Source organism: Dendronephthya gigantea, unplaced genomic scaffold (assembly GCF_004324835.1).
Source record: "Dendronephthya gigantea isolate DGI-Jeju-01 unplaced genomic scaffold, DenGig_1.0 000099F, whole genome shotgun sequence".
NCBI classification, from domain to species: Eukaryota; Metazoa; Cnidaria; class Anthozoa; order Malacalcyonacea; family Nephtheidae; genus Dendronephthya; species Dendronephthya gigantea.
This window is the reverse complement of record NW_021163109.1, coordinates 334,416-356,601: the sequence shown is the minus strand read 5'-3', so window position 1 is coordinate 356,601 and position 22,186 is coordinate 334,416. Positions and strand designations below refer to the sequence as shown.

At 36.3% G+C, this 22,186-nt stretch overlaps 2 protein-coding genes across 2 annotated transcripts; both read left to right on the top strand.

The window, feature by feature from the left end:
- The first annotated feature begins 740 nt into the window (after positions 1 to 740).
- Positions 741 to 3,660, top strand: LOC114534367 (EGF-like repeat and discoidin I-like domain-containing protein 3). The gene is made up of 4 exons (XM_028555808.1): positions 741 to 823; positions 994 to 1,111; positions 3,081 to 3,382; positions 3,520 to 3,660. Exons 2-4 carry the CDS (start codon positions 1,012 to 1,014, stop codon positions 3,658 to 3,660), a joined length of 543 nt encoding a protein of 180 aa, XP_028411609.1. The 5' UTR covers positions 741 to 823; positions 994 to 1,011.
- A 1,088-nt stretch (positions 3,661 to 4,748) lies between these two features.
- On the top strand, positions 4,749 to 19,299 carry LOC114534366 (EGF-like repeat and discoidin I-like domain-containing protein 3). The gene is made up of 11 exons (XM_028555807.1): positions 4,749 to 4,812; positions 6,945 to 7,186; positions 7,541 to 7,661; positions 8,542 to 8,861; positions 11,275 to 11,413; positions 14,065 to 14,100; positions 14,285 to 14,407; positions 14,581 to 14,801; positions 15,775 to 15,835; positions 16,483 to 16,808; positions 19,159 to 19,299. The coding sequence occupies exons 2-11, from the start codon at positions 6,992 to 6,994 to the stop codon at positions 19,297 to 19,299; spliced, it is 1,683 nt and encodes a 560-aa protein (XP_028411608.1). The 5' UTR covers positions 4,749 to 4,812; positions 6,945 to 6,991.
- Positions 19,300 to 22,186: the final 2,887 nt, after the last annotated feature.

Sequence of the window (22,186 nt, the reverse complement as noted above, 5' to 3'; positions counted from 1 at the left end):
AAACGTCAAAACAGCACAAGATCTTCACGGCCTATAGACGTGAAATGTTTTCTTTGATTCTTTATAATTATGCTGCGAATCATTTGCAATCGAATTTAAAGCTTGATTGAATTGACATTTGTTTTATCGAAATTCAAATTTCAACTTTAAAAAACCCTTTATCACCTTTTTTAGAAAAAATCTCCGAAAACTAAAAACTAACGCCCATTTTACTTTGTCAAATATTTTTCTTAAATTCCGCGCATGCGCATAACTTACAAAACCACTCAACGTCAAACGTCCATGACATAGAATTTGGACAACTTTGGAGACCGCTATCTTCTGTCAAAATACCCGGATGTATTTAATATCCCGGCGGAATTACTACCCTCGCACGGTGGTTCGCAGCCCCTCTTTCGGCCAATTGGATAATGCCTTTCTATGCTTTCTAAAGAACGAAGCTAAGCTATTGGTTGAAACAGAAATGTATTGTAAAGTTCAGCCAATAAAAATCATTCTTGCGAAGAGCTGCTACACTACCCGCGGCTCGGGGATAAAGAGAATAAAGCTACGTTTCGATCATCTGATATGCTTCTTTTTAGGGGTGTCCCAGTTGAAAACAAATATCATCAGCCAGTTCATTGAAGAAATGGATATATTTTGTGAGCTTCAGTGCGCTGTAAACCGTTTTTGCGTCGCGTATAATTACAAGAAAAAACTCGATGGAAATGAGTTTAACTGTCAACTGACCAACACAACTGAGCATAATTTTGACAAACATGAAGTTGCCAAGGAAGAGCAAGTGTGGACGTTTTACAAGATTAACGTGGGCAGAAGTCAATTTGTAAGAATGTATTCTTTGTTTTTAATATAATTTGGTTTGAATAATACCATCTTCGTTATATTGGAGCTTTATAAAGATCATTATCAGCCTCTTAACTAACGGTAAAAAGTTCTCATAGCCCAAAAAGTTATTCCCAGGGGTAATTATCATACAATATTTAAATTTTGAAGGCTACCTGTAGAGGAGAAATGAATGAATGTCATAACGGAGGGACCATGATTTGGCATCCAGAAAAACAGTATTTGTGTCAGTGTTTGGAATGTTACGAAGGAAGTCGTTGCGAGAACGGTAATGACAGTACTGTCACGAAATAACCTAACCGCAACCTAACTGCAACCCCATGCACTGCCAATTAATTGCAACGTAACCGCGACCTGACCGCAACCTAACTGCAACCCAACCGAAACCTAACCGCAAGCGCAGTGTTATATTGCAGGTAGGTTGCGGTTAGGTTGCAGTTGGGTTGCGGTTGACTTGGGGTTGAGTTTCGGTTGGGTTGCGGTTGGGTTGCGGTGAGGTTCCGGTTATGATACGATCGCGGTTACCGTTCGAACGGAATGTTATGAACCGCTGAGAACGACAACACAATAATCAAAACAAAAACATCTAAAGAAATGTTTGTCAGAGTCAGTGGATGATACCGAGTTTCGACAGAGGTTTTACCTCACTCTTACCGTGGATCGACTTGTGTCAAACCTTGGTTCAACCGAGGTTTGAACTATGTCGACAGTGGTTTTTGCTAGTTTTTTTTCGACAGTACTATACATGTAAAACTAAAGTAAACAAGGGAGAAATTTCAGAGGAAAGAAAGGTGGTGAAAGAAATTTTTCTTCCATTTTTATTAACATAAAACTTTCGCAATTATCGCTACATTGGTTGAAATACTTAAAGTAATCACCACACAAGTGTTGCATTCAAAATCCATACAATTTCATTGCTCCATCAAGATTCCTTAGTACTAGTTAAATAATCATTATGGTGTTCATTGAGTGTGACGTAATTAAAATTTGAAGAAGCGGGACTAAATCATATTCTAAATGAGCCCGCGTAAAATTTTTTATGACATATTTACCTAATTCTAGCGTCCGTTATACATACAGCTTATGGAAAGGAAAACGTCGATTTTTCAAGCGAATTATTTTAGTTGACGGACTATAAGGCAGACGGATTAAAACATATGTGATTTGGGAAGTTTTTGTGGATTGAACAAACTATTCTTTATATTTGTTAATTGCTTGTGATTTACACCATGCAATTTATTAAAGGTCATAGATGGGTGTAGATCATTGAGATATTCCAGAAGATGGTTTAGTTCTTCAATCCCGTGAGACCAAAATAATAAGGAAAACGTCATCCACATAACATTTCCATAATAGGGGCTTCAATTACAGCCTCGTCCCCGGCGCGGCGGGGGAACACGCGTGGGTCAGTGGGGAAGCTCTCGCGGGCGGAGCGCCTGGCAGAAAATGCATTCAAGATGATTGCCAAACAAAGAAATGAGCAAGTATTTCCTAAGTTGACAGATAGTGAGCGTTCTTTGCTGGACACAATGCGAAGACCAATATTCGATGCGTTTATTGGAGGAAAGGTTTTGTGTGGGGGAGAAGACTGTGTCAAAAATTAAGATGTAACAAAATGTAACAAAATACACTTCTCTTCGATTTCTGTAGAATGGCTTGCATTTTCTGCCAGGCTCTATTTCGTGTTAAAATCCCTGCGCGCGACATTCCCCACGCGCACGACGCGCACGTAATGGAGCCTGGGGACGAGGCTGCTTCAATTAACAGTTGGCTAGTGCTTTTTCTTCGAAGTCTTCCATGAATATATATTTGCTAAGATTGGAGAGAGAGGTGAACCCATAGGTCCACCACTTGTTCTGTTCATAGAATTGATCTCTCCACTTGAAGCAAGTTGAGGAAAAGCAAAGTTTAGGTAGATCAATAATTTCGTCTACTGATAAGTCAGTGCGTGAAAATAAGTTTGTGGACATAAGTGAGTGCGTTTTCGTCTACTGATAAGTTAGTGCGTTATGTGTGCGCACATAGTTTGTTTGTATCTAAACTTTTCTCTGATGATGCCCCGAGCTCACAGGCCGAAAGCTTAGAGACTTAATAAATGACATGGTGAAAATCACAAGCAATTAGCAATTACATTTAATAACACCATGCAAAACTTCAAAGAATAAACTACTCTCTATGGCCTTAATAAGTCTACCCCTAAGAAAACTTTCACTCTCAAATAAACATCTTATTTACAGTGCTTGCGAAACCTCTTGGGATGGCAAATGGTATTATTAGTAATAACCAAATCAATGCATCAAGCCAGTGGGGAGGTCATGTTCATCCGAACAGAGGGAGATTAAACATGACAGGGGCATGGTCATCAAAGGAAAACGATCTTAATCAGTGGCTTCAAGTTGACTTCCAAAGATCTACTCTGGTCACAGGAATCAGTACCCAAGGTCGCAGCAATCTCAATCAGTTTGTTAAGAGATACACTGTTTCTTTCAGCCAAGCTGGAGATAATTTTCAGATTTATACACAAGAAGGAACAGTCAAGGTACTTCGTCGATATCAACATAACAGAAAAACTTCCTGTGTTTGACAGAAGAGTCAACTTCATGCATGAGGAAGGTTCATAATTATGCATGTCGAAATGTCGACCACACCCTATTTTTGTTCTTTTCATAACTCTAGGAATTCAAAGGTAACGACGACCGGAATTCGACTGTCCATCAGATAGTGATTCCTCATATTTCTGCCCGTTTCATTCGCGTCCAACCAACGGCCTGGTACGGACATATCTCGATGAGAGTTGAATTTTATGGATGTTTTTAACTGATAATGTTCTATTATTACATAATTATTATGTTATGTAAAATTGTAAAAGAGCAAACAAGATAATTTCGCATATTATAACCAATAACTTCTGTTGCCACTATGATACGTTTTCGTTTTCCAAATGATGTAGTAGTTTTACACAGCATGCCAAAAGTTATGTCTCATACGGTGCGACAAAAGTGATCTGTTACTCCATAAAAGTAATCCATATTAACTGATTGTTGACCTCGCTTGTTTGCAGTAAAGACCAAACTTGCGTTGTGGATGGTTTTCAACAGTGATACACACAGTGGCGTTGGCAGCCTGGCGATTTCGCAACGCTATGTAAATTTCGAGTTTGGAAATTTATTGCGTTCACAGTCAATGAACACTATAAAAATATGATCGTTTAAAATAATAAAAGAATCATGCAGTAATTAACGAGAAACATAAAGTTTGTTCTCTTTGGAAGTTAAAATGCATTCTAAGGTCTCTAAGCTCTGCAAACAGTTTCATCAAATCGCCTTTCTCGCACACGCGCCACGTTGAATTATTTCAATTGGTTTAAAGACTTTCGCATTAATTGACCACGTCCTGTTTTAGTGTATACATGTTTGACATAAGCGTTTTTGTGCTTGATGCATGGTAAAATTTGCTTGTACCCCGGCGCAAATGACTTTTATTATAGTAATATAAATTATACGCTTTACAAATATGAATAACAATATTTAAATTTAATACTCAAGCACAATGACCTTCGACATCTCCTTAATTCTTTGCAAAATTAATGTTTAATTTTTGAAGGCTTATTTAGCATTTTATAAGTCGCGTTAATCTCAACGGGCAAAAATTCGCGAACGAGTCATTCAAATTTTAACATTAGGTGATCTGAATGGTTTTGGTTTTTTGGGACACCCTGTATAGGGCCATTGTCTACGACACTGCCTTATTGGCCATCCATGGAAATCAATATCTGAATTAATAATTAAAAGTAATTAAAAGAAAGCATATTTTCCATGCATGTCATTTGAAAAGCCGACTGAAACGACACAAGTTCGGAATGAAATAACATGAAGATGGTTTGTGGACTCAAGATAATATTCCAATGTTCAATATTATTGCAATTGACTGGCATTATTACCACGCAACAGAATAACATTCTGCGGCAGGGTAAGTCGCCTTGTTGATAATGCTATTGTCGTATTTCAATTGCTAAAGTGCGGTGAGCAAATATAATATATTGCCCGTGGAGAACGTTTAATTACGTTGTGTCCAATTCTGACGATCGAATAACGAGTATAACGAATAACGAGTAATAACGGGCATAACGATCGAATGAAAAGTTAAAACCATTTTGAACTGAGAACTATGCTAATAACAAATGATCTTACACAGTAAGAACAGCGAAGTTAATGCATGTGATAGGAAAGCGAATTAAGATGTCCATGATCATGTTATGTTTGTATTTGTTATATTTTGGGATATGTCGGTATGCTTTTTATTACACAGATCGAGGATGTGCAATTCTAATGTTTCTACTTGCAAAGACACAGAGAAATCTGCAAATTTGTTTAGATGTTGTATTCTCAAACACACTAGTGCAGTAAAAAATCTAATCAGAACCATATCTATACAGACAAATTAAATAGCCTGGCCGGTTTAATACAAAATTCTGCTTGCCTGGCATGAATTATTCCCTTAAACACTGTGCAATTTCCCGGCCAACATGATGAAATTAAGTATTTGAGAGATATTAATTAGTAAAAAGTATTCAAAATGCTAGGAAAACTTTAACAGATCGTAAGAAATGTATTTGTCAATTTTAGATGCCTCGGGAGTACAATTGCATTGCAAGATGCAAGGAAAATTGCATTGTGTAACAGCGCCTTCAGTCACTAGCGTTTACTATGACACGTATAATTATTAAAAGTATGCATGCGTAGCTATATTTAGTGCGCAATCATGGATCAGAGTATAATTATATGTTACCGAACCAGACTAAATTTCACGGTGTTATTGCTCTTAATTAATTTTTTGAGCCATTTCCAAGTAAAATTATTAATTATGAATGAATCCGAAGGAGTTAGAGACAAAATGTCACTCTGTTTTTGTTGTCGCTGGCGTGTGATTCCGGAATTGTGGCAGGCAACATGTTCGTACACAGGTTAAAAAAACGTATTAAAATGAGTTTTTACAATAATTATTGTCAGGGCAGTTATTCCATCTAAATTAGTTACTTCAAGGAATATGTGTTATATTTTGCCATAAATATTACGTTTCCATCCATATCTCTCCTTATAGAAGGTGAACTATTATGATAGCTGCAATAATAAAGATTTGCAGGTCGTATATATAAACATCCAGTTTCTTTATCTAAGTGTTGTCACTATTTTACTTGCAAGTTAACGAAATGCTCAAAATTTTAGTTTGTAACCGAGACATTGTTTATAGTCTGCATTAAATAATTTATTGAGTTAGTTTAACATTTTGCTGAGTTTTCCAATTTGAAAGTATGGAGAATGGTATACTTCTGTTTGGCTGAATAAAAGAAGAGTAATGATTTTATTATTAGCGTAGTAAAATTACTGAATGCTGCATGATAGGTCAAAATCGGTAGAATTTTCATATAGTTTGCATATAGTAATTGAAGATACATAGTTTACATAGATCGGTATTCTAAATTTTTAAAATTAATAAAACACAGACAATCAAGGGCTTATATGCATGATTGGATGGTACTGCGTCATGGAAGACACAATATAATTATGTCCTATTATTGTGCAAACGTATAAATTTGTCATGGTAATGACCAAAAGCGTAGCGAGCTCGATACTTGGGGGGGGGGGGGATGGCATATTCCTAAATTCGCCAAAATAAATAAAATTTTGGAGATGAAAGTTTTTTGCACTAAACATGCTATGCACTAGACAAAACATGCAGCCCTGGGGGACTAAAAGAAGCCAGAAAAGTACTGAAAACAAAAACGAAAATACTGCCAATAGTACATAATAATGGATAAAAGTCTCGCAGGATTCTATTTTCACAAGCAACTATCATATTTGCATTAACAAACTCGTCAATAAATAAGTAAATACAGTTAATAATGCTTTTGTATATAATTATACGTAGCAATACAGTATAATATTGAAACAATGGAATACGGCAATGAAAAGGTTATCTTTGCTCAGAGCAATACCCTAATATTGTGATAATTTGATGTTTTCTTGGCTAACCCTATTGTCATAGCCGGCAACTTGGAAGCCACTAACATTGACAAATAATAAATTGGAAAATATATTTAGGGGTTTCAAGCTTGAAGAAGAGTATCATTGGTCAATTTACAGAAGATATGAGCATATTTTGTGAACTTCATTGCGCTGTACACCGTTTTTGTGTGGCGTATAATTACAAGAAAAGAGTGGATGAAAAGAAGATTAACTGTCAACTAACCAACACAACTGAGCATGAGTTTGAGAAACATGAAGTTGCAAAGGAAGAACTAGTGTGGACGTTTTACAAGTCTAATGTGGACAGAAGACACTTTGTAAGAATGCTTTTATATCGTTTTTGCGAGAATCTTTTGTTTTGTGGGCTGTTACCTTATCGCTTGTTTTATCCCAATTGATTATGAATGAATAATCAATAATGCTATAGATAGTCTAAAACTTTCTGAAGTAAATTTTTGAATTTAATTCACCAATAAAGCTATTCGTTCGTGTTTTTAAAAATGTTTGCTAATGTTGGTATATTTTAATTGTAAACTGCATATAACTAATAGTTCAACTTATCACCTAAAATCTGGTATTGTAACAAAACTATTCCCACACTTCGATTCTAATAATAATAATCTTTTCTATGAAATAATTTATAAAATCGTGATTTTATTTCAATTCTTCAGGCAAGCTGCAGAAACGAAGTAAATAAATGTCTAAATAATGGGTCCTTGATTTGGGATGCAAAAAAGCTTTTGGTTTCGTGTCAATGTTCTGGATGTTACAAAGGAAAACATTGTGAAAATAGTAAGTACATGGAAAAAGATGGGCTTGGGGTTGTAATTTGCCCTATAGCTACGAACGTATCGCACTCCAGAATGATGTAAAATTCCCTTGCAATATTTAATATAACATGCCACTTAGCGGTTGCTACTATTATGCGAGAAGCCTGCACGTAAGAAAACTCGGTTATACACCTTGTATTTTACAAACTTCATTCGTATTATGCCAATCTACACAATAAAGGCACGTGACTCGTTTTAAAATTGTTAATTATTGCACGCTGAAGTTCCAAAGCCATAGCTATAGTGAAAGCCCACCAAAGCTCTCAGCCTTCGGCTTTGGTGGATAACACAACCTTAATTAAGAATTAAAAAACGAGTCGCGTGCCTTTATGGTGAAATAATGCACGATGGGGGAATGTTGGGAGAATACGAGAGAAGCTTGTAAAACACGAGGCGTAGCCGAGTGTTTTACAAGCTTCTCGAGTATTCTTCCAACATTTCCCCAAGTGCATTATTACACCATAAAGGCACGCGACGAGCTTTTTTAATTCTTTTATAATATAAGAAGAAATTATAGGGCAACAACAAAATTTATTCATTTGATCAATAATGAAATTCTCCTTACATGTTATTTAAGATGTTGCTTAGCAACAAAAACTTCAAAAGCCGGAAGCGTGCATTATGGCCTCACAATGCACGCGCGGTAGCCAATCAAATTGCTCGTTATATCATACTTATATTATAATTGGCCTTAATTGATAATCTCGATATCATGCTCAACCTCATTCAACCTTCATTCGTTTAATATTAAGGCGCGTATGTATTATTAGTTGCTATGTAACCATGTAACGAGGTGATATTTTTAAACAGTGAAAAAATGCAACGCATTATCGTAATTATAGATATTGTAAAAGCTCTTGGGATGGAAAGTGGTGCTATCCAAGATGACCAAGTCACGGCATCAAGCGAATGGGATGCAGCCCACGGGGCTGCTAATGGAAGATTAAATTTCACACCTCAAAATGGACAAGGAGGAGGATGGTCATCATTGCACCTTGATCATCATCAGTGGCTACAGGTTGATTTTCAACGAAACACGTTTGTTACAGGAATTAGTACTCAAGGACGCCTTTACACACATCAGTTGGTAAAGAGTTACACCGTTTCGTCCAGCCAAGGTGGGAAAAATTTCCAGACTTATGCACAAGGAACAAAAGCCAAGGTACCTTCACCAATATTCCGTGATTAGAAAACTCATTTACAAAACTGTATTGTTTATTTTACATCATACAAGAGCTGCTTGCAGCCTGTAGTGCAATAATATTATTAATTATACGAGAAATACGAGGTGAGATTTAACAAAGCAATGTACTTTATTCACTACTTCATAAAACAGTGATTTGAAAGTAACAACTATAGCAACAACATAAAGTTAACACGCTACACCACCAATATCGCTGACCCTGCCCGGGCCCGCGTCCCTGAAATGAGACGACTTGTCAACGCTGGCCTAAAAGAAACAAAGTACCCCGCAACATGCATAACATACAATAACTAGGGATACGGAAAGGGAGGGATTAAATTAAATTAATCTCGCCTCGTATTTCTTCTGTACTAAATATTACACTACAAGGGCCGGTTGTTCAAAAGCCGGTTAGCTTAACTAGGGTTAACTCAAATTTTAACTTCAATTTTTTTATTCCTTGTTTATGAAGTTGAACATGTTTTTTCATAAATATTTTGTGAATGAATAGAAGTCTTATTTTTCAAAGTCTTTAGACAAACAGCGGTGCAGAAGCATATAAACCAAAACAGCGGAGTAAGATTTAACCCAGGTTAGCGTTAACCAAACCAGTAGCGTAGCCAGAAAGATAATTGGGGGGGGGGGCATATTCATATATTCGTGATACGTAGAATTAATTTCTTTTCAAATCCATTGTCTTTACAGTCTGTTAACATAAATATATAAATATGGGCCCCCCAATTATTGGTGCTGGCTACGCCACTGAACCTAGCTTTGAATAACCGGCCCCAGGCTGCAAGCAGCCCTTGTATGATCTACAATTATGCTTTAAAATACTCGGCTCATCTTAACAATGCATGTTCAAAGCCTATCACCAGAATACGATGAATTTTTCCACAGAACTGCCCTCCCCATATTACGGTTAAATTGAGGCTGATATTAAGCTGAATAAAGGTGATTTGTTGTGACCAATCCGCAAACTGTAAGATATCTAGAATGGAAAAACCCTGTCTTGTTGCTTCTGTGGCAACAGCCTCCCGAATAGTGTGGCCTGTGTACGTGGACGTATCAATGCCTGTCAGCTGCATACTTTAAGCTCCCTCGTCCACCGTGCATTTGTTGCAGAGGAAACTGGTCTGTGTTGCTTTATGTAGGACAATAGTAACTTGTTAGGCTAGGAATGGTCTGTGAATCTCCATCCAAGTGTGAGACTTTCATATTCTGACAGACATTTACATAAACAAAATAAATCGTTTACAGGAAAACTGGCATGAAAGTAACATTTCCGGTTTTTGCCTTGTTTTACATTCCTAGTTACTTGAGGGAGTTTAAATTTCAATCCCTCAGGGTGAAAGTATCTAAACCGTAAATCTCGAGCAGAAAAACTTGATGCTCTGTATGGAGCAGTCAATGCAAGAAGGCCAACCAATTTGTATGACATCCCTTTAAGTAATTGGCAAACAAGCCGATGGCAACCTACTCCATGGCCATCTATCAATGGTAAAATTGTAGAGAGTGCAGAACGATAAACAATGATGGTTCTGAATTCTTTTCCCTCATGGAACTGTGAAGTAAAGAAATGTAAAATGTTATTTACAGATGGTAAAAGGGAATTAACAGTGACTCTCTCAGCACACAAACTACGCCATTTATTTCATGCAAATAAGTAAGTGCCACTTGTGTTTTGTATCCCAAGAGAATTTCTCCAGGCTAAAAATTCCCTCCGTTTGGCAGTCACTGTTGAAAGTAGCCACCCAGGTAGCCGCAACTGATGAAGAGGATGGTTCTCGTCCCCTTGTGTCAATAGGTTTGCTGCACTGGCAGCAGGTGGGAGAAAGTCTACACAAACTTCTGACAAGAGAAGATACCGCGATTGGGCCGGCCACACTGTGCTAACAGCACTAGATGTTGTACCTTCTGATCAGAATCTGTTAAAGGCACCCGCCAATCAGTGCGAATGGGGGAAAAGCATAATGTCGCCCAATTCAGAGTGAACGCGTCGGTATGCAACGCGAGTGGGTCTGGTCTCCAACTCGCATACTGGTCCAGTTGAAAGGTCAGACGACACGCAAAAAGGTCGATATTTAGAGGGGTTTATTTCTGATAAAGAAGGACGAAAAGTTTTGGATTCAGCTTCCAGTCACTGTATTATTAAGGACTGAATAAAAATAATTGCATCGTTAAATTGAGCGAAGTATTTTGAAGTATGATGGATTTTAAGCAACAAAGTTTCCCACCATCGACAAAAAGCTTGGGATATCGAAGATTTACCAAGTCCAAGTTAAACGTTTTGAAATAGGTTTAAAAATTTAAAGAATTGTCAGAGAGAAAGCGTTAAAATTACCATGCATGGAAGCTGACAACATGCCTAAATATGTTTAAATTCTTACAGGAATTCCAAGGTAACAACGATCAGAATACGGTTGTCCATCACACGGTGATTCCTCATATTTATGCTCGGTTCATTCGTCTTCATCCTACAGCTTGGGAAAATCATATTTCCATGAGAGTCGAGTTTTACGGCTGTTCATAAGCAATAATAATGTAATGTAATTTATTTAAAAGCTTGTTATCCTGTCAATATTCAAGTGTTTCCCGTTGGATATTTATCATGTTGTTAGCACAGGATTATATAAGTGCTTTATATAACAATCTCGCTAGCTCAGCCTTGATAATTTTCAATATCACCCTCAACCACATCCAAACATTATTTTAATACTTCAGTACTGGATGGCCAACTGAGTATAAAAGTTAGTCATTTTGTTGATAAAAAAAATCAATAAAACACAGAAGCAAGGTTGTTAAAGATCAAAATAGAAAGTAAGTCTGCCCTTTTATTCTACAAGCTTAATACAAAGATATACTGTTTACAACAACATATTCAGTGCATAATATTCAAGTTAACTCTAAACGGGCTTGATACACCCGGCCCAAGTTTCCATTTCCTGGTCGTAAATAATTTTCTCGTGAACTGCATTTTCACCGATCACGATGTAAATTTTTCTGTAATGAATCTGTATTCAAATGCACTACCGTGCAAGGCATATCTTCGGTTTTGGCAAAACATATTTTTGCGGGCGGCATATGCCTGAGTAGTGAAACGTACGTAAAGCTGACGGTCAAATGAAATGAATAAAAAATGTTATCACACGTGAAAATCAGTTGACCTGGTTCTTCCAACTAATCAGGCTCCTACTCTTTTTAGCACACAAAATTCAGTAACAAATAGTTTTTATATCCAAGGTCACGTACAAGCAAAATGCACAAGCTCAAACTTTTCACTACACACAACGCTTGACCGGGTCAAAATCGTAAAAATCCTTCCACCCCGAATTGCCATACCGCTTGGGCCGGGATTTTTCCATTATCCACATTAATTCTCGACTAAAATAAAAGAAATCAGCAATCCCTGACGATACATCATCAACTACAGTCGGCAATATATATGAGAACTACATTACTCACCTATAAGATTCTTCCACTATCAACATTAATCTATGACGATACATCATCCACAACAGTCGTCAATATATATGACAACTACATTACTCGCCTATGGGCCAAATTAACCGCTATCTGACTAGTTATTCTTTGTTACACACGGGCCGGGTCACTGGTGGTATACTGGGCCCTAGTGGACGGGTTAGTTAAGCGTTACGCATGCGCTGTTCTCGTACCGTATTGAAAACGTTTTTGATTGCCCCGCTAAAGAGAGTTTGGAGATATCACGACTCAGAAGAAGTTTTGCGGTGCTCTTTTCCAAAGTAAAATAGTTTTGGAGATGTCCTGGGAAGGGTATATTGTTCAGATTTCAGTTGTTTCATTATAATTTATATCTGTTTCAGTCATGACCGAGGGAAGCATGAAGGAAATGTTTACATTTCTGCAACCCAACTTAATGGAATCGTCGATTTCTCTCTTCATTCCTCGTACTATTAGGCAGCGGGCATTGATTGGTCACTATAGTGCCATATTTGCATTGTTAAACAATTTTACAAGTACTTTGTGCGATCATTAATAAGTAATTATCGACTTTTATGACATTAAACTGCTTGGATTTTACATATAGTTTACATAAAGTATTTTAAGGCATATGGTTTGCATACAGTATTTTAAATTTTTACTTTATCATCAGCATGATCAAATAACTAAAACAAAGCTACCGCGTCATGGAAGACACGACATAATTCTATTATTGTGCAAACGTATAAATTTGCAATAGTAAAGACCAATAGCGGGGGGGGGAGTGGCGGAAAGTTTTTGCACTAAACACGCTAAACACTAAACTAAACATGCCGCCCTGGGGGGGGGGGGTCATATTAATATATTTGTGTTACGTACGATTAATTTCTTTTAAAATCGATTGTCTTTACAGTTTGTTGACATGAATATATGAATATGGGCCCCCCAATTATCAATACTGGCTACGCCAATGGTAATGACAAGGCTTAAAACTTTCAGGGGTCTTCAGATAATTATACGAAGGATAATAATATACTAATTGATTTTTTGTCGAACGGCGCTATTGGATAGGCCCTGCATGGCCACCTGCAAAGAGACGCTGACCCACAGCTGAGAACCCATTTTCAAAATATACTCCATCTTTTATAAATGCGAAGATCTTTTCTGGAATCGCGAAATTATTCCAATCTTTAATATCACAACATTTATTACGGTGTATTACGACAAAACACTATCCGCAGCGAGGTAAGTCATCTTGATGTCGTATGTATGGTATCGTTATTGTATGCAGGGGGGTTTGCGATCCTCGATGTCGCGAGTTCAAAGCGGTTGCCACCGATAGTTTTTGGTAAAAAAAGCTCCTGAAAACCCATTGGACTTGCTACCTAACCTTCCGAAGCATGTTTTAACAATTTTACATTACACATGCTTTACTAATGCGGAAGCCTCTTATAATCAGCTGATATTACTGTTAACTTACGTTATAAACTGTCCATCATGTTAACACTACATATAATTATAGGCATTGTACTGACTACCGCACATAAGTTTTTGAACAAACTTATAATGTCTATGACATAAATAATTTTTGCCTATCGAATGAATTTTTTGCAATGTTGCCATGATAAAATTATATATTGAATTCGGTAGCTTTGGGATAATAGAAATCGTCGGAATCTAAATAATTGTTTCAGCTCATTGGGATTCTTATAAATTTCAGTGGAAGTCTGTTATATTGAATTTGTTTTAATAAGAGGTTAGCTTTTTTCCGAAAGTTAATGATGTGGTCTGCACAAGGTATTATGTGTAATTAAAACTTAGGTATAGTATACGTTTATTGATCATGTTTAAATACAGTCGTCCTCGTTGCATGTCATAAACGGATTATTTCATCGTCTCACCAACTTTCCTCATCGTAACACTGACGACTTATCTTTAAGAAAGGTCGACCTTAATTATGCTCCGGGCGTTTCTGCGGATATTCACCTTCCTGTTTCTTGTAACTACAACTGATGTTAATGCAAACAGTTGTTCCCCGACGAACTACAACATCATTGTGAAAGGTGAGTTTCAGCTACGTGTTGTGTTATTAATATTTATATTATGGTTGCCCAGAAAATATTCTTGAGATATCTTTTTCAAAGGTATATCATACAGCTGATAATGTAAAATTCACTAGTAGCTCAATTTAAAATTAAAATAATTCTTACTCAGCAAACTTTGCTGACAATTTCAGGAGGTTCATCATTACCCAATGATGAGATAATATCAAGACACAACGTAACATCTTCAGACGTCATGTTGGGATGTCACACTCACTGCCAAGACGAAGAAAAATGTGTCGGTTTTAACTACAGAACAACGAAAAATGTTGAAAATTGTCAACTGACAAACGTCACAATTAACCGAGCCAACTCAAACCAAGGAGATTGGATATTGATGCATGATGATGATGCAGTATGTTATTAAAAATTCTGCTATAATTTTTAGAGTAACATTTCATTGGTTGAAACGATCCTATATAATAATTATAGTATAATAGAATTTGTAAACCGCACATTCCATCTCTGTCCCATAAGCGCTAAGCGCTAGAGGGTTCCAAACCGCCCTGTTCTAACGCATATAGAAAGAAACTCCAAGAAAGGCGTGAAAAATATCGACATAGCTACAAATATATTTTAAATTTTTGCGATGTAATCTATAATATCTCCAACAGCTTGGACAAGCCTATAAAGTGAAGCCCATGCGCGTAAAGGAAAAACAAATGTACAGCAGGGAAAGAAATTAGGTTTATAGCTTAAATGATTCTTCTTTTGTGCGTTTCCGTCCTCTAGCATCGACTACATAAAAGGCAATTTTCATTAGCACAAAATAATATGCAGCACACAGTTTTCACATTTCATTTATCAAATGAATGTATTTGAAAGTATAAGTCAAAGACCATTGTATAGATGAAAGGCAAATTATCAAACAAGCGATTTTTTCTCACTATTTTCTAATGGCAAAGTGGCTGTGTATTATGATTCGTGAAGCAAAGAGGGTATTTTTCGCAAAAATATGTGAGAAATTAGTCAAAATTCACGATTATTCCACCACAGATTTCGAGTTTGTAGCTTTCTGAATTTTAGCAGTTAGTATACGAATGTATTTTCGTTAAGTACTTCAACGGCAATCATTGTATGCTGAGGTTTGAGTGTCATTACACTCGAGAGGGCTGTTGCCACGCAACGAACACGAATCACAAATTGATATTTGGCAAAGTAATTGCATAAATTGGCAATTTGCTTTTCCCTCTAAGGAAATCATTGGAAAACGGTCGCTGCACGCAAAATTTTTTTTCCTGAAAACACGGTAGATCTTTCTGTCTTACCCTGAATGAAGAATGAAATGCAGATGGAATAATCAACTTAAAGTTATATTTTAATTAAAGGTTTGCTGCAGGGGAGAAGTAATTATATGCCATAATGGAGAATCATTCCGTCGTGATAACGGTAATTACCTAGAGAAAGGGTGGATTGGTGCACTAATTAATTTGCATTACACAAGAAAAGTTAAACGCTAAAATAACCATTTTTTAGATAGATGGAAGGATAGATAGATAGATAGTTTAAGAAATTAAATATTGCAGTCACTAGTCAGTATGACTGCATGCATTATAGCTGATTTCACAAAATACTATTATAACTATAGCTAAATGATTAATATTCTACTACAGTACATACGTGCATGTACATTACAGCAGGAATAAAATTATAAAAGGTTTAATTATAGAGGAAGTTTATACTTTCTTATAGTTCGGAGACACAATTAGCAGACGTATATAAATTTGGTAAAAGTTTATATAATTTATCATTCTGATCTCGTTCATTGGTTTAAAAAGCCGTGTACATAAATATTCCCCCGTCGCAAATCAGTGCACCAGCAATGGATCAACCCCTTTCCAGAAGTGTTCTCTCGTTTTAAACAGTTGTTATATTTGCATGAAGCAATGTTATCTGATTATCATTGACATTGTATCCCTAGCTTTTTCGTGATTTTCGATATTAAGTACTAACTTTTTGAAAATACAATTTCACATGAAATTTTTGCAATCACGAAAAAGCGATTACTGACACATGCTATGATTTCCCTAATGCAGGGTGCAAAAATGCTCTTGGAATGGAAAATGGTTACATCTGTGATGACCAAATCACGGCTTCCAGCGAATGGAGTACGAAAAATCGGGCGGCTAATGCAAGATTGAATTTCACACCGCGAGATGGAAGAACAGGGGCATGGTCATCGCGGGACAAAGATCTTCATCAGTGGCTTCAGGTTGATTTTCGACGGCTAACCCAAATCACTGCAATAAGCACCCAAGGACGCGTTGACAATAAGAAAACTCAGTTTGTTATGAGTTACAGCGTTTCTTTCAGCAAAGACGGGGATTTTTTCCAGGTTTATAAAACAGAACAGACCGAGAAGGTATATGCAATTAAACTGCAACCTTACAAAAAATACGAAATAAAAAAAGACACAAACTACCTGTTTAAAACAACTCGTAATTATGTATATTATAAATCAGGCGCGGATCCAGCCGAAAATCTGACCGTGTCATATTGGACTAGAAATTTTCCGGTCGGGGGGGGGTTGTTGGGGCGTATGGCGAAGGGGCTATGGACCCTCCGAAACAAACATTTTCTGAGCTTTGGTTCTACAATATACTTCAGGGAACGTTTAAAAGCGAATATTGTAAATCCCTGTACTTTCATAAAACCACAAAACCATTTTCAAAATTTTTGGTAAGGTGTTTACGGATATTTCATTCACACTCAACATAACGTGAAATTTGCATACACAAATTATTCACAGCGTAAATGCAAATTTGTATCATAGGGCGCTTTCCATTAAGCAGCCAAAAAGGTCAGACCGGTCATATTTTAAATTGAAATAGAGTATTTCGTTAAGAATATAGCGGTGAAACTGCATTTCCCGTGTTAGGCAGATGTAAATAACGATATACTTTTGTCTGTACCGACTACCGAAATACAACAGAACCGGTCTGGCCGTTTTTCCGTATAAAGGAGAGCGCCCATAGTTCGATTTAAAACCTAAAAGTCTTACCTTACAAGGACATTGGGTAAAGATTTTCAGTATTTGTCTCTTGGGAAATAGCAGTTTAAAAATTGTCGTTGCGATTGTAAACGCGAGCGAGCGAAGCCTGTCTTTAGTAATAATTCCATCATGTTGTAGCCTGAAGAGCGATATTTCCCCTGAAATATGCTCGCTTAGATTTGCTTTTGAAAAATTTCGACGGATTCATGTATTAATGCATTCGATTCAGCCTGAATCAGCCAGGATGCAGCGAACAAACGTGTTATGTATAAACTATATCCGAGTTCGAAGTCGAGAAGTGTCGAACTTTATTGTTTATCATGTTTATTGCGCAATCAAAAACAGGCCACCGTGTCGCACCGTGTCGCACCGTGGCTCACGTGGCAAAAGCTTGCCCTTTGATTGGTTTGCTACACTGCACCGTGTCCGAGCGTTACTATATTTAGTAACAATTGCGCAATAATCTGCACGCTGACCGTGTCAACTAGTTGCTGTGATCGCAGCTTCGAATGCACGACTAGCTTCCGAACATACTCGGCACAATTCGGCAAGCTTTCGGCAAATTTTATAGTTCAGTGTTAACTGAACAATCGTAATATGAAACAAGGAATAATAATTGGGAATTTGTTCCCACTTTTAGCAGGAATTGGTAATAATATGACAACGATTACGAAAGATATTACTCAAATTATTTGTTTTAGACATATATTTCCTTAATTTTGGTGTGATTCAAAGAATTAATATGTACTTCTAAATAATGTGTGAATATTAGATTGCAGATGGGAAATTCTGGATGGGAAAATCTGACGTTCGATACGGTCTAGATCCACGCCTGTTAAAATCACTTCAATTTCACAGTTAAATTGTGAACTATATCTGTGTTTTGTTAGATAAAGGTTGCTGATAATTTTCTGGACTGTTTTGCTCATTTTACTTTCTGTAAAGTTTATGAAACGATTTTACAATAAAGCCCTGGTCAAACGAAAATGATAGTTGATGAGAGTTGAGAAGCGAGAGTTCACACGAGAGTTTTCCAAACATTTTGCACTATTGTTCTGTCACTATTCAGAGTCTAGTCTGCTACGAAATGCAAACCGCTGGCGCTTTTGCAACTCTCATCAACTCTCATGACGGATCAAACGCGCCCAAACTCTCAGCAACTCTCATCAACTCTCATCAAAATTTGAACCAGTTCAAAGTCGATGAGAGTTGATGAGAGTGCACGAGAGTGTATGAGAGTTCGCGGTCAAACGCAAGCGAGACTTGCAACTCTCATCAACTATCATTCTCGTTTGAACAGGGCTTAAGTTTAACAATTGAACATGCCCTGAGTTGCTGACAAATCCAGCAGTCTCTTCAATGACATTTTAATCTAAATTTAAAAATTTAGGAGATTACTGGAGAGGAGACTACTGTATTTTGGATTTTTTACTTAAAAGTGATGATCATAAGATTTCGTCTTTCCGCATCATCACCCGAAGAATTTTCTTTGTTTTTTATCAAATCTGAAACAGGAAATAATTTTCCACCCAGGAAAAAATTTATCAATAATGGTGACATCCCTCTTATATTTTTATATTGAAGTAAAAATTTTCCCTACAAACTTCTTCTTCACAACAATCATGTTACAAAAATGACTACGTATACTAGTAAGAGTGCTATGTTAAAGTTTTAAAAAAAGAAGGAAAGACCATAATGCCATGTCTCATGTATTTTTTAGAAATTTCAAGGCAACAACGACAGCAGTTCTATTGTCCATCAATTGCTTATTCCTCCTATTTCTGCTCGCTTCATTCGACTTCGTCCAACAGCTTGGAATGATCATATCTCGATGAGAGTCGAATTTTATGGTTGTTCCTAATATATATTAATATAATGCAAACTCTATAATTATAATCCCAAGCAGATGTTTAGGCGTCATCTGCAGGTTTAAAGTTATATTCAGTAAAGCTTTTATTTAGTCGCTACCACTGACTAAGGTGACTAGTCAATGCATGGTATACATTTGAAATAATCTAAGTTTATCTTGTCTTTTATGTGCGTGCATGGGGCGTGCAAAATGAGCAGAAAGGCATGCGGGTAAGCAGTGAGCATGCGGTTCAGTTTTCAGTTTATTATTTAGCTCAGTGCAAAAGAAATGACCCACTTATCGATGCTGGCGACGACACCTAGTTCGAATGCTCATAAAATATTATTGAATAATTAATTAATATTTGTATAATATTGATATAGCAACAGATAATATAGAATAATACATGCATGGATGCTTGGAAATATAGAATTTATTTCGAGTGTTGAGAATGTATAGAACGACTGAGTGAGTGCATATTCATGATAAAAAACTGTTTTTCTGAAAAGGTTTTTATCCCTCTTGCTGATTTCAGATCGGTGGATCAAACACAGTAATCGCAAATGTGTTATCATCATGAATAATCGAGCATGTGTTATTATCGCTTTTCAAAATGGCGGATTCGTCAATAAAACACTGCATAATTATTATATAATGAAAGAAAATAAAGGCGATAAAAATGAACTTCATCGCGTTGGGTAACACATTCATGCATGCACGCCTGCTCAGGGTTGATAATGATTCGATAATATCTCGGGATCTTTATAAATTTTGCAAGATAAGTTAATGCCGGTTTTGAGTGCAAATGTATTCATAATATTTCTGAACAAAAGGTGCGGGATATTTGTGTGCATGCACTAATTGCAAGAACGAACTTACTTCACTTTCCCACAAGATGTCTGTTTCACAGTTGCCACGGAAACGAGTGTTGTTTTGTTGTAATTTCGGACGTTTTTCTCAACGTTTCTCATAACAATAAATTTTGCAAAGACTGACAAGCTGCGCTTGTTCCGCTTTTGGTGAAATTCGTTAATGTAATCATTTGCAAGGGAACGCAGTTAATGTCCGCAACGTTTTTACGTTATTTTTACGAGAAAATATAGTAAGCTGATATTCGAGCGAAGATGAAGATCATCAATGGAATTCCGAGATGGTTTCAACCTTCAATATTATTACATTTGAGTTGCCTTATTACTTCTCAACAATATCCAATTCTTCGTCAGGGTAAGTAAAGTGAATTTCTTGTTGTTGTTTTTTCCTTTCAAACATTTTAACATACTATGAGAGAGCCGGAGCATTACTATGTCGATGTCTGTTTTCCACTTCAACCTTATTCGTAGCAAAACGCAGCGTATTCCTTAATTGTTTCAAGGTCGGTTGTTCTAACAAGAAACAGACCAGATTCCATGCTTGTGTAAGGCATTTTGTATTTTATACGATATGAAATGATACATACACAGTACACACTAAATTTATTTCTGCATAGTAATAACTATTTCAAATGACATTCTTCAGTCACTATTCCAGCAAGGAATATCTGTTGCCGTTGCCACGGAAACAAGTCATATTTCATAAAAGTTATAGACACTTTTGCCGACGTTACTTAGTGATGACTAATTTTGTTTACAATCCCAGCTAGCACACAACGTTATCGCAACGTTGTGCAAAGGTTGTATTTTGGTTAAATCATGACTAAACTTTAATACAACGTTCTCACAACGTTGTTAGTCCTAATTCATTTTAGACCACGTTAGATCAACGTTCGTTGAACGTTGGATTCAACCTGGCAATCACGTTTATCTGAACGTTATATTCTGACGTTGCAGAACGTTGGTTTGATTAACGTCGTGTTTAACCGGTTTGACCTACAGGGGCTGCACGATTGTATCAAGCCCGTTTAGCTTAAACGGTGGATAAGTCAAAATTAAATAACACTCTTACATCTCTCTTGAATGAGTGAACTTGAATTTTATGCACTGATCATAAATATGTAGCTGTAAACAGTATCTTTGTATTAAAGTAAAAAACATTTAGTTTGTCTGTTGAGTAAAACGGCAGACTTGCTTTCTATTTTGAACTTATCCAGCGTTTAAGCTAAACGGGCTTGATACAACCGGCCCCCGGTGATATTGTTCGTTGCATCAACGCGGTTACATTGCCATGCACGTTGTGGCAACGTTGTGGAAACGCTGGTTGAAAGTTGAGATTAACGTTCGGTTAGGGTGACATTTTCGTCGTATCAATGTTATATCGCAACGTTGTGACAACATTATTTGGAAGTCCACAATATCGTTTGATCATGGTTACATTTTTGTTGAATTTGTCTGGATATTTTTGATGATGGAAATACTATTAATGTTCAGTTCGAACATCTCGCATTGCGGTCATTAAAGTCATGTGACTACGAATGAACCGATCACATTTAAAATACACAGCAACTATATAACAAAAAAAAATTAAATACATATATTATTAAATTAAATATATATATATATATATATATATATATATATATATATATATATATATATATATATATATATATATATATATATATATATATACACCCGTTTGCATATACATATGCAATTCTAATTAGATTTCGGGTATCTATCTATATATCTATCTGCGGCCAACGTTTTTGCAAACGGGTGTATAAATATATATATATATCTATATATATATATATATATATATATATATAAATATATATATATATATATATATATATATATGTATATATATATTTATATATATATATACATACCGGGTGTCCCAAAAAAAAGTACCTATTTTTAATTCAACAGAACTTGTAAGCGAACTGAAGAATTGCAATCAAATAATGCATATTAAGTGGAGTAATGTCTAACTTAAAGTTTGATATATTACATATGAAGTT

Coding starts and splice junctions, on each gene's coding strand:
- LOC114534367 (XM_028555808.1), top strand. CDS start 1,012: ATGAATGAATGTCATAACGGAGGGACCATGATTTGGCATCCAGAAAAA. Junction 1,112..3,080: donor AGGAAGTCGTTGCGAGAACG/GTAATGACAGTA, acceptor TCTTATTTACAG/TGCTTGCGAAACCTCTTGGG. Junction 3,383..3,519: donor CACAAGAAGGAACAGTCAAG/GTACTTCGTCGA, acceptor TCATAACTCTAG/GAATTCAAAGGTAACGACGA.
- LOC114534366 (XM_028555807.1), top strand. CDS start 6,992: ATGAGCATATTTTGTGAACTTCATTGCGCTGTACACCGTTTTTGTGTG. Junction 7,187..7,540: donor ATGTGGACAGAAGACACTTT/GTAAGAATGCTT, acceptor TCAATTCTTCAG/GCAAGCTGCAGAAACGAAGT. Junction 11,414..14,064: donor CGAGTTTTACGGCTGTTCAT/AAGCAATAATAA, acceptor TATAAATTTCAG/TGGAAGTCTGTTATATTGAA.